This window comes from Glycine max, chromosome 16, assembly GCF_000004515.6.
Source record: "Glycine max cultivar Williams 82 chromosome 16, Glycine_max_v4.0, whole genome shotgun sequence".
NCBI lineage: Eukaryota > Viridiplantae > Streptophyta > Magnoliopsida > Fabales > Fabaceae > Glycine > Glycine max.
The window spans coordinates 7,303,361-7,316,608 of record NC_038252.2 but is presented as its reverse complement, the minus strand read 5'-3'; the positions used below and the strand labels follow the sequence as shown (position 1 = coordinate 7,316,608).

The following is a 13,248-nucleotide window of genomic DNA, read 5'->3' as shown; positions in this document are numbered from 1 at the left end:
TTATAATTTCATTGTATATTTTAGTATTTTATACATATTTCATATACAACAACAAAATATATTTTTGTTGTAATATGAAAATCACATACAAAATCTGCAAGGTGTATTTTTATTTCAAATTTTATATGTGGAATCATGATTTGATTGAATATCTTATATGTACTTCCTATACAACAATTGAAATACTCGTTGTATGACTGTTTCATATAAAATCTACAAAAAAGATGTTTTCATTGTAGTAGCACAGAGATTCATACAAAATATATAACAGAAACACGATTTCACTTACAAAATACTTAATGTTTTTGTTATAGATTTTGTTTACACCAACTACATTATAACAAAAATATATTTTCATTATAAATTTGATACATAATTATACAATAGACCCATGATTTCATGAGAGACATTTTGAAAAAAAAAAAATCACCCACGTTGGTGGGGCCATTATATCTCCGTATCAAACACCATTGTTTCTTAAATTCACAAAACCAATTTTTCATATTTTTAAATATAAATTATTTTTTTTGTTAAAGAATATAAAATTGATTTACACACACATGTTAAGTACGTTCAAGAATTTAACATTACATCTACAATCTACTAAAATTAATTAATTATATATAACTTTAAGACAAAAAGATACTATCATCTTAATTCATTATGATGCGTTGTAATTTTGCAATGACTTGTGATTTTAATTCAATTCATGAATAAATAATTCATATATGTTTTTTTCACCAAGAAAATAATTCATATTTATTCTTATTAAAATTTAGTTTACTTAAAAGACAAGCTTTAATTTGGTTAATTTGATTAATGATGTCAGAAAGTACACTCAATGTACATGTAATAAATACTTTTTTTTCATTTTATAATTATTTTTAGAATATGCCATGTGTGTTTTTTTTATTCTTTTATAATCAAAATTATATTAATACTCGTGTCCTGCTCATTTGCAATTACTACAAAGTTACCCCTCTCTCTAAGAGAGCTTATGAACTCATAAACTTTTTCGTATGTTATGGGATCATGAAGAATTTCACTGCTGCTGTTGAGTTTAATTTATATTTTTCTATTTTAATATATATATATATATATATATATATATATTTAATCATTTTTATATAAAATTCACTCAACCACAAACTTAAAATTATCATTTTTTATGATTAAGATATGTTTTATTTTAATATTAAGTGTTGATTTCTGTAAATAAAAAATAAAATAAATTTTAATGATTGATTAATTTAATTAATATAATTGTATACTTATTTTTAATTATAAATGAAATTTTTTTATGAGAATAAAAAATTCCTTTTGACTAAAAGAAATATCACAAAAATTCTTAATATATTTCAATTTTTTAGTGTTATTAATTAACTTAAATTCAATATATAATTGTATTATTAATTAGAATGTTTGAATTATGAATAATTAATGTTATAAAAAGTTATGATCCCTTAAATAATAACCTTCATGTCTTATAAATTTAATTATTTTGAATTAGATTATATAATTGTATTATTATCAATTAAACCATGATTAAGTATTATAATTAAATATTTCGTATAATAACCTTAATAAATAATTACCTCAATTATCATAATTTAAATCAAAATATATTTTAACGTTCAATTAATTTAATTTCAATTACTTTAATTAATATAATTGTGTATTTTCATGATATAAAAATAGAAAAAAAATTCTATGAGAAGATTTTTTATATGCATTTACTAAAAATAATGGGGTTTCTTAATTTAAATTTAAATTTGCTACAAATTGGAATGATAAAAATTTATATCAGTGTTATTAATTAATTTAAATCAATATATATATTATTATCAGTTAGGTTAGAATGTTTAAATTATGCTTAATTATCATAATTAAATATTTTCTACTATTATGCATTATTTATATTTTTGCAAGATGATATTTATAGGATACATTTTCCTGGTAAAATTTTGATTTTATGCAAAACATGATACTATGAATTGATGCATCCAACTACGAATTGAATTATTATGGGATTCATCGTGATAGACATTTGATTCTACGCCAAACATTTAAAATTCTCTCTCTCTCTCTCTCTCTCTCTCTCTCTCTCTCTCTCTCTCTCTCTCTCTCTCTCTCTCTCTCTCTATATATATATATATATATATATATATATATATATATATATATTATAAAAAAGAAATCAATATTCATTAATCTAGCATGATTTAAGTTGGTATATCTATCCTAAAAAAAAGTTGGTATATCAATCATTAACTAATTTCGTAAAAAAATAAATCAATATTCATTACTATTATTTGTATTCATATAAAAAATATTATTTGTGCCACAAATACATATCTCTTCATGAAATGAAACCTAATCTGATCAATTATAAATACCTATGCATACTTGGGTGTTTTCATTTTCATTTCATTGTTTCCTTCTAAATTAGTTAATTGCTTTTTTTTACAGTGAATTAATTAATTGCTAAAACCTATTAATTTTTTATTTCAGTTTCTATGGAGCTATGAAGGAATAAGTACAAGTAAAAAAACACATATTCATCTATCTTTATCTATCTTTTTTAAAATTTTCTTGCAAATGTGTTTTGCCTAATATCTAGAATTGAATTCGATCAATTCAACAATAAAATGTTAGTATGTGTGGTTGTTTATCATTTTCATTTTTTCTTCAAGAAATGGCCAAATATTAATATCTTCTTATATTCTTTTTATTCAATTTCCATGGAGAAATGTTTTGGATCAACAAGTCATTTTTTCAACTCCAAATAAGATATTCTTCTACATCAAGTTCATGACTAGTTCATAGTTTTAATCCATTACTAACTCCAAGTAAGAATTATTTCATTTTATAAATTTTTCTTGCAGAAACATACTAACATTCAAACATCACAACTATAACATATTTATGGATCAAATAGCATGACTAAACATTACTTTAAAAACAAAACAACAACATAAAATATTAGATCATCATGCAATATATTATATATATAAAAACCACAAACATGAAGAGGACCTTGGGCCAAGATCCATCTTAACCCCTCCATAGAACAACATCAAAGCATAAAAGCATTAACCTCACTCCTCCTATACCTCATGCGATGATCAAAGGGCTAGGTGGTGGTTGTTGTTAGAGTTTGTGGTCTTAGTTCCTTTGTCCCACATCGCCTAGTTTGTAAAAACTTGTGTTGCATTAATGTTATATATAGAGACACTTTGTAAGCTTTTATATGTGTAACTAATAAAAGTTCTTTTAGTGTAGCCGTGGACATAGACACATACATTGTGTGCTAAACCACGTTAAACTTTGTGTTTTCTCTCTTCTCCTTATTCCTTTCTCTTCTTATTGCTCCATACTAATAGTTGTTGCTTCATCTCTCCTCTTCCACGAGCTCACCAAGGGGAAGACTAGCCTCCAATCTTCTTATCCTCTTGCTTTGAGTCATATACTGTGACCTCCAACCTTGCTTCTGTTACTGCTTCTCTTCTCATTGTCGTCTCACTCGTCGTTGGTATCCTTTTTTTTTAAATGTCGATCGTGCAACACCACCATTGTCCTTATAGTGTTGCAACCCCCTTGGCCCAGCCATCACCGTGTCATCGCAACACCACCCCTACACCTCTAGATGCACCACCACACGTCCTCACCACTATTGTATCCTAACACCTCTTATCTACATCAATTAAGACCCATTGACCCAAATCTTCACCACCATCATCAAATCTCAGTACTTTCTCCACTTTTTGTCTTATGATGAAGAAGTTGCTTTTGCTTATGATGAGGCTTTGTTTGGTTTGTTGTGTGTAATGTATATGTATCAACATTTTCATGTATGGCTGAACAATGGTGTCAATAGAAATGTAACTCCAATTTATTGAATATACACAAATCAACTTTTCCATTATTGTAATATAGGGGTGTAAAAAAATGTAACAGGCACACGATTCTATATATATTCAATAAAATGGAATCATGTTTTTATTGCCTTTTTTCACACCTCTTGTAAATCATGAAGATTTTGTTGATGTCAAGAAGAATTTGCTTGAGAAAGGGGGAGAATGTGAATCATGCATATCTTGATGATGTCGAAATGAAATCACTTAATTGTCATCATCAAAAAGGGGGAGAATGTGAATGTATACATACATGATTTTGATGATGCCAAAGAAGAAACAAACAAGGCCGCTTCAAAAGGATAAACATTTGCTTCAAGATTAATTCAAGAATGTTTCAACAAACAAAGTCTTGTTTCAAGATTCACTAAAGATCAAGCCTTGCCTCAAAACAAAGGGTTTCAAAGTCATGCAAGGCTCTGGTAATCGATTACACTTCCTGGTAATCGATTACTAGAAGGGAAGAATGAAAAAGAGCTGTTGAAAAGGATTTTGTATTTGAATTTTGAACATATAATCGATTACCATATGTTTGTAATCGATTACTAGCAACAGAACTTTGGAAATTCAAATTCAAAAGTCATAACCCTTCAAATTATAAATGTGTAATCGATTACACAAACATTGTAATCGAATACCAATGGAGAATTTTCAAAAAATTTGTCAGCAGTCACATCTTTTGATTGGATTTGTGAACGACCATCAAAGGCCTATAAATAGGTGACTTGGGCATGAATTTTGAAGAGAGAGTTTTGCTTGTTCAAAATGTCTTATCCTCTCAAAAGGAAATTAGAGAGATTTCAAGAGAACTTCATTGTCAAATGCTCTCTCAAAAGAAACTCTTGGACAAACACTTGCAAATCCATTAAGAGTTCATCCATGAACTTCAATTGTAATATTCTTCTCTTCAAGAGAGAATTCTTCTTTCTTTATTCTTATACAAAGAGATTGTTTAAGGGACCGAGGGTCTCTTAAGTTGTAAGGACACGGAATTTGCCGAACCAATATAAAACTGTGTTTGCATTCTCTCTTCCCTTATCTCATTTATTTTGTTGCAATCAATTTTGTCTTGCATGTTTAAAGAACATTATTAAATTGATTGTTTCTTCTTCTGCATTCGAAGCCTATCTCCCTTAAATTATTGAGACCGCTGGTCCAACACCTCTTTATTACAACATTAGAAACATGATTTTGCAATAATTTTTGTCACACCCAAACTACAAAGCAAGTATGATTCTATTGGACATGAATGATAGAATCGTACGGTTGAATTGCTTTTTCTCACACCTCCAACATTGCAATAGAAGTATGCTTCTGATGTACAATGTACAACGGTATTATACACTCGTGGGAACGACATGTTTGGAAATCCAAAAAAGACACCTAGGTGGGTCATGCCAATAGTAATTCGATTATTGTCAATAGCAATTCCCTCAATTTCAGGTTTAATTGGGTAGCAGACATGTGACAACCAATTTGGGTACCGTTTGCACCCGCTAGATTTGCTAACTGGACCCAAAATAACACCAGGTCATTCTTCCAAGCTTTCCCCTGGTTATGCTAAATGCAACTTCACTTTGCAGTTTTTTGTTTTCTACATTCTAGGCCCAACTTTTACCACTTTATGTCCCTTCCCTTGGCCCAATTCTTACAACGGTATATTATATATATATATATATATATATATATATATATATATATATATATATATATATATATATATGTATGTATATATATTCCTATTTAATAATTTGAAACATGTCAGATAATTATAAAAATAAATTAAGCATCTTAATTTTAATTAAATAAATCACACAATTTAATAAGTCTTACAATTTAATTAAACATACAAGATGAATTCAATTACTAATTAAATCATGTCATGAACAATAAAAAAATATAATGAAATAAATCATTTAAGAAATTATTCACAATTTCTTGTGGACTTAAATTCATTCGTACCAAACAATTTTATTTTAAAAAATATTTAATTTCTCAAAATTCATCAAATAACACAAATTATTCTAAGGTGAAAATCGGGTTGTCTCACCTTAAACGGTTATATCCTTTGTTAATCAAAGTTATCTTTCAAGTAACAATAGATTTGCTTGCATGTCAATCACATAACACACTCTTCAAACTTTTGTTACTTTGGACAACTTATTAAAAATTATTTGAGTTTAGAAAAGTGTGTAAGAGAATGTGTTCCTAACATTTATTTTGAGTTTATCTTATGCCATAGTACATATTGCTTACGAGAACATAATATTATCTTTCTAAAATAACTGAAATAGTTAATTAAGATTTTTTCCCTCTAAGTATAGTTAGAAATTTATATGTAGAAGTTCATATGTTTTTTGTTACTAAAACGGCTATACATCAATTCCCTTTTTATTTGGAAGTATTCAATGCATTTAAAAATTTTTGAACTTCATTTTACTCATCCCAGGAGACATGTCAAATTCATGGCATCACAATTAAATTAAATGGAATGATAATTTTTATTTGTATAATAATTTTTTTAATATGTTTTCAGTTTATTTCAATAATTTATTCTTTTAGTTTCTCTCTTTCTTTTCTATCATATTATTCATAAACATCCCTTACTTTTGTCTTTCATCTTATATATTTTTTATTCAATCATAACTACATTTGAAATTAAATGTCTTTTTTCTTTAAATATCTATTACTTCATTGTATAAAAGGAAAAATAAAACATGTTCGTTCATGTCATTGGTTTTTATTTTCACACCTCGTGAAAAATGTCAAGTAATATAGAGTAAAAAAATATTATTTTCAGCAAATGTAGAGAGAGGTATAAAAGAAATGACATGAAATAACGAAGTTAGAAAAAGAAAAACATCATAAAGAAGAGAACTGAAAAGGAAGGGTATGGTTCCATCGAAATAGCTAGAAGTATTGAGTAGTGGGTAACTTTAGTGAGACTCATTCATAGCGGGGATGAGAGGACAGATACTAGGAAAAGTATAAAAAAGGAGTGAAAATTACTAGTACAGATGTATAACGCAACGGGTGATCTAATAAAAACAAGAAGAAAAAAATATAAATAAATAGAAAGTATAAAAAACATTCAAGAAAGAGTGAATTGTTAAAACTAACAAAGTGACGAGAAGCATCATTAAGTAAGGAATAATATTTTGTAGAAACTTCAATGTCTATCCACGTCCGCAAAGAGAAAGAAATAAGAAAAAAAAACTACGATAAATAATATGACAATAAAGAGATAGAAAAAAGAAAAGAAAAGAAAAGAAAAGAAAAAAGAGGTACCATAAATGTCAGCAATGTTATAGTGTATGTATCGTTGCATATTCTGAATTGCAACTGGGTCCTGTGTTCAATTTGGTCACGTTTTGTTCAAGTGGCCGACCCACCACGTGAATCTTCCTTATCATCACACCACGTGCGAGTTTTTCTTTCGGGTGTTGAAATTGATTTCTGCACATAAAACATGTGACTGAATAGAACGAGTGGTTCATAGATGCTACAAGTTCCTTTTCCCATCGCGTAGACACCAAGTTAAAGCCTACAAGCAATTGTCCTTGTTTCCTTAATAGGACATGACATAGTCCCAGGACTAGTCTCTTAGTCATCCTCTCAGCCCTCTTTGTCAGAATAAGTGTTGGAAGCTAAACTAATGTTGAAGTTTGGTACGCCGTGAATGCATGCTCTTACTCTACTGTCCTCACTGACCTAACTTGGTGCTCACAACATGACAAATTCTTTCAGTTACAATATTAACTCATAGCTTAAGGTATTTCAACAATATATATGCCATGATGTAAGCTTTCACTGTCTATGATAAATTAACGAGAACAACTGGTGTGAGCTATAGGCTATAAATAGCTACTAATTATTAGGGATGCATTAATTAGGTAGCAGTTGATTGATTTATGAAATGATTGATGATGATCCATGATTATGGTAGTGTTGATCGATGTTTTGTTAATCACAAAGGATATATAATTAAATGCGCGCAGTAATGGGGTGAATTTATGAGGCACATGTGAAAACACCAAATGCAACATAGACAAGAGTTAGGCTTGCGTCGGTCTTAAAAACGTTGCATGGCTATGCACAACAAATGGGTAATAAGGAAAAAGGAAATTGAATTGTTAACATAGCTATGGTTGCTATTCTGTGACCACGCGTCAATTTCTTGTGGCTTTAGTTAGGTTATATATATATATATATATATATATATATATATATATATATATATATATATGTGTATGTGTGTGTATGCATGTATGGAGATTTTTCTTTTCCCAAATGTAAATGTAAATGCAAGTTCATGCCCTTGCATGCCTTGCTGTCTTTCCGTTTATATGAAGATGAGTTTGACACTACTATCTGACCCATCCCAAAAAATCCTACGCGCTGTTACGTAATCTACAGGGGCTAACAACATTGTTGTGTTCATATTTTAAAGTTTAATGGGAATGAGAAGAAAAACAATTTACCAACATGGTGAATATGTATGATGTTCATAGCCACCTGTTTACAGATGGTTCTTATTCGATCTTTTTATTCTCTGAAATCCCTTTATCCAATAAGTAAAAGTACTAATTGTATAGGGAATAAATTTTTGTTCAAATTAGTGTATATATAATCATTGGGTTGAGTATTTGAGCGCGTGAGACAAAGACAAAATTTATGGTATCCACTTACGTTTAAGCAAACATCTTGGAGATAATTAATAATAGACTTCCTATAATAAGTGACTGGAATTATATTTAAGAGTTTTGAAACTATGTGGTTCTTAACCATATCTTTTACAATGCACATAGCATCTCATTTGAAATATATATATATATGCTAATAATGGTACGCAAAACCAAACATATCCAACTACTTATATAAACAAACCTAATAATAATATGTTTTAAGCCAGAGACATTCCAGTGTTTTATGGAACTTATACAAGAATTTAGGTTTATCTTGATATATCAATATTTAATCCCCGTTCAGTAACTGCATTGACCAGATATCCTCCATGCTCCAATAGTTAATGCTGTTGTTGTTGTCATTGGTACAACAACTGGATTGATCAGGATTAATTGTGGGGAACTGAATTGAAGAAAATGGCTCTAACATTCCTTGATAAAAGGGTGGAGAATAGGTCTCCATGGGTTCAGCCATGGTAGAAACATGGCTAGTGCTAGCTTGGTGATCATTTATCTCAGAGTTATTGCTGATTTGTTGCTGAAAGTTCTCAGCTTGCTTGATGTGCTTCTGGATCCTGGTCCTCCAATAGTTCTTGATCTCATTATCTGTCCTACCAGGTAGATGCTTGGCAATTTTGGACCACCTGCATTGGTGAATATGCTGTAACGAAATTTTTGGGAAAACCTAAACTTTTAAAATGGATGAGTAAATATTAACAAAGAAAATGCCTTGCACTTTAATTAATTACATCATACAGTTGGATAAGATTTTTTTAAAAATAAAATATTGCTTTTCATAAATTTTCCTTATGAAAAATAAAAATCATATTAATGGAAGTATACACAAAGTTATCAAACTCAAAAATTTCATAAACTCGACTCATAAATTTAACTCGTAGACTCGTAACAATCCACTTCATATCAAAATAATAACAAAATATTTATAAATAACATATCAATTAAATATTTCAATAACATAACAAAATAGTAAATCATAAATTTCTTAATATTTAAATAACTAATTAGAGCATTCCTATTAAGGGTTTGATGTTGTTAAAAAATAAGGGTTTGATGTTATTAGAGGTAAATTTTCTTTTATTTGGGAACATCACATCAAATAAAGGTATGTTGAACACTAAACAGATAAAAAAAAATCTAAAATGACTTGTGTTTTAATCTAATTTTTTAAATTTGATGACTTGTCGATTCGGATTAAACTTAAGAGATTATCGAATTTATTTAGAGTCTATCGAATCTACTAAAAAGAGAATTTACACTGAGTTAATCCATAAAAAATAAGTAAACTTGTAAATTAATAAAAGTTAATTAATTAATTATGAAAGTTTGATAATCATAGATATAGTATAGTTCTATTGATGAGAGTAACCATGGATACACTTATAATGTTCATTGGGTTGTTCAAATGTTTGGTGGAAAAGAGGGTACACGAGTGTGCATGAGTGGTAGTAAGCTAAACTAAAGCATTTGTTTAATTTCTTGAAAAAGAAAGTATTAAGTTGAAATTTAATCAAAAACTGCCTAAAAATGACTGCCACGTTTTTTTATTGATTAACTAAAAAGTGGCAACACCTATATTAAATACGGTTATGTGTCTGATGGAGGTCATGTTCATTGGCTGAGAATCAATGTGACGCTATGTTGGACTCATCAACTTATAAAACGATTAGTGTTGAGGTACGTAAGATGCTAAATTTCCTTTGGGGCATGAAGATAATGCCCTTTGCTTTGTAGCAGGGGTTCCTCTAAGACCAGAAAATCAGATTTCTCAAAGTATGCCTCAGGTAAAGAGAGTATGGTTCATTTAAAACATTCCGTATTCTCTTTTCCATCCATATCCGTTCATACGTATATATACATGCATACAAATTTTTTAGCAAATTTTAAACATGTCACCTTCATTTCTTGTAGTAACAATTTTCCTCATAAACTTGTTTGACTATCCGTCTCTGTATATTTCAAGAAAGTTATATTTCAACATATTCGTGCCTCATAAAAAGCTAGTCATTTTTATACATAATAAATTTAATATTTGCAAAATTAGTTTGAATTAAATATATTCTTTGTCTTTTATTACTAGTGGATGATTTGCTTTATTGGCTGAGAGGGATGCGAAAGGTACATGCAAGGGTGGTGCTAACTGGTTTATATATGCACTATGCATGTAAGTGTATCTTCAGTTTATATATGCACTATGTAAATCTATCTTCAAAGAGAAGCTCTAAAATTTACAAGGACATCTGCCCTCGTTAAGAAGAGCTAAAAGTGTATGTTTTGGGTCTATTTTCACTCAAACTCTCTTTCATCCGAACTAGAAAGCTGTAAAGATATGCCCACTTCCCCGAGTTCAACCTTAAGTGGAAGGTCCTCATATCCAACTTATCAAAAAGTTACTCGAGCACCTAAAGTATAAGTGAATTTTTTCCGTATATATATATATACCATGCTAGTATAACGAGGAAAAACCCTATAATTATATAAAACAGCCTTATGTTGAGAAACAACCTTTCTAATACCATCTATTTCTTGTTTAATGTAATCTTTTTACCCATAGTTTTAATCATCCGGCCTCCATTTTACTCAGTCACCTGTTCACACATCCTTTATTTCAATAGTTTATTGCTTTCTCTCTCTTTTATTAAAGCATGGGCCATTTTTTTATTATTCTTCCTCTGCCTTGTGCAAAGCACAGGAATTGCTCTGGTTTTTACTATTTACAATCATATTTCCCTTCCTTTGGTCAGCGATTTCATTTTCCTTTTCTTATTTTAATGTATTTTATTATTATGAACTATTTTTCTATCTTAGGTAACAAACCCATAGGGTAAAGTATTAAATACATCATCTTAAATAATTTTAATTATTTTAAAAAGTAAGCATAAAATAACGTGTTTCTAAAAAACTTATTTTGTTTTCTTATCTAGTGTATATGATAAAAAAAAGTCATATTATGATTTATTTTCTTTTGAAATAAAAACTACAGAATAATGATCCATACAGCCAAACCTCCAAAATTTTAGATAAATAATAAATTCTTAGAAGTTAATTAGGATTCATGGTACAATTTGTTTATGAATAAAAATTAAAATATTGCATTAATCAAATTTATGAAAAATTTAGAAAGGAGCACATAATTCAAATCAAGAGGAAAAATTCATTTATTCATGTGGTTCTTGTTAGATCTAAAGGCCCAGGACCTCTCTTTCGCCTGCCATATGTATGAATATATGTAAGTAAGAGAGAGAGAGGGCGACCAAGGATTATTGCAACAGTAAGGATAGATGTATAATATGTATGTACCCTTTAAAGGAAAACAGTCCAATTCATCCATATGGATAGAATCGGACACAATCAATCCTTTTAGTGGTTATAAAAATTCAATTATAGATTTTCTCCAAGACATATTTGTGGCCATATGTCCTACAAATCCCCATGTGTTGAAATCTTTCTCTTGGCTAGAATTCTCTCCCCCGAAAACACTCACGATCCCCCCTCAAATAGTCTTCCAAGAATATTGTACTCATGTGCCTCCTAGTGCGAATGAATGCCTCCAAAACCAAATACTACAACTTAAAAGAGAGCAAAGAACTTCTTTGGTGGTTCAAAAACTAAAGAAAGGGTTGACGAACAATTTTATTTATTTTTTATTTTCTGGCTAAGAATATCATTATTTATGTGAAATACAAAATCTTTGTTTCCTTATCAAATTTTCATCATATTTATTATGTAGAAAAATATGTAAATAAAAAATTAAAAAATACCTGTTTCCCCACTTTGCGTGAAGCTCCATGATCAAAAGTTGTTCCTCGGGTGTAATATTCCCTCTTCTAACATCAGGACGGAGGTAGTTTAGCCACCTTAGCCGGCAACTCTTTCCGGTACGTTTGAGACCTGTTAAAGCATGCATGATGATGAATCATTAATTCTCTCACACCCCTAGGGTTTAAGTTTGAACGAAAAAGTTAAAAAGAAGAAGAAGAGAATACACAAAAAATAAAAAATAAAAAAAGTTGAAGAACGAAAAATATGTTTACCAGCAGCTTTGGCCAAAGAATTCCAAACACCTTCCCCATGATTTGCAATATAGTTGATCAAGATCAAGTCTTCTTCCATCGTCCAAGGTCCTTTTCTCACTTCAGGATCTTGAGACGTGTTGCACAGTTGTTTTTTATCCATTGTTTTGTGTGTGTGATAGAGAGAAGGTTGGGTGGGGAAGAGGGGAGAGAGAGAGATACTGATATCTTAATAATGGGGGTTGGCGGGTTTAAATAGAGGCAAGATAAGTTATTAGTTAGTTTTGATGAAAATTTTCTATTAGGGATAACAAGATTTTACGTACCTAACTTTGTTTATCATGTAAACACATGCATGCATGATGTTTTCGGTTTCCTTTGGCAAAACTAAAACTTAAGAAAATAGTGTCACTACGTACGTACTCTTAAGTCACGCACAAGCACAAGGGCATATCAGGTGTCTACATACATTTTTTCAAAAGTGAGGAGAGAAGGAGGCTATTTTAGAATTATCTCAAGCCTTGTGTTATAAAATGGTTATGCGGAGGGCAAAATTCAAATATTTACTGTAGTTTAGAGTTGTATAATGCAAATTAAATAACATAATACGTATTTATT

General features: G+C 29.5%; 1 protein-coding gene across 1 annotated transcript; it reads right to left on the bottom strand.

Moving 5' to 3' along the window:
- Positions 1 to 8,644: 8,644 nt before the first annotated feature.
- MYB181 (MYB transcription factor MYB181) lies at positions 8,645 to 12,877 on the bottom strand. Its single transcript, NM_001248921.2, has 3 exons — positions 12,652 to 12,877; positions 12,379 to 12,508; positions 8,645 to 9,243 (listed from the first exon to the last, which is right to left on the bottom strand). The coding sequence occupies exons 1-3, from the start codon at positions 12,791 to 12,793 to the stop codon at positions 8,889 to 8,891; spliced, it is 627 nt and encodes a 208-aa protein (NP_001235850.1). The 5' UTR covers positions 12,794 to 12,877; the 3' UTR covers positions 8,645 to 8,888.
- Between the last annotated feature and the right edge of the window lie 371 nt (positions 12,878 to 13,248).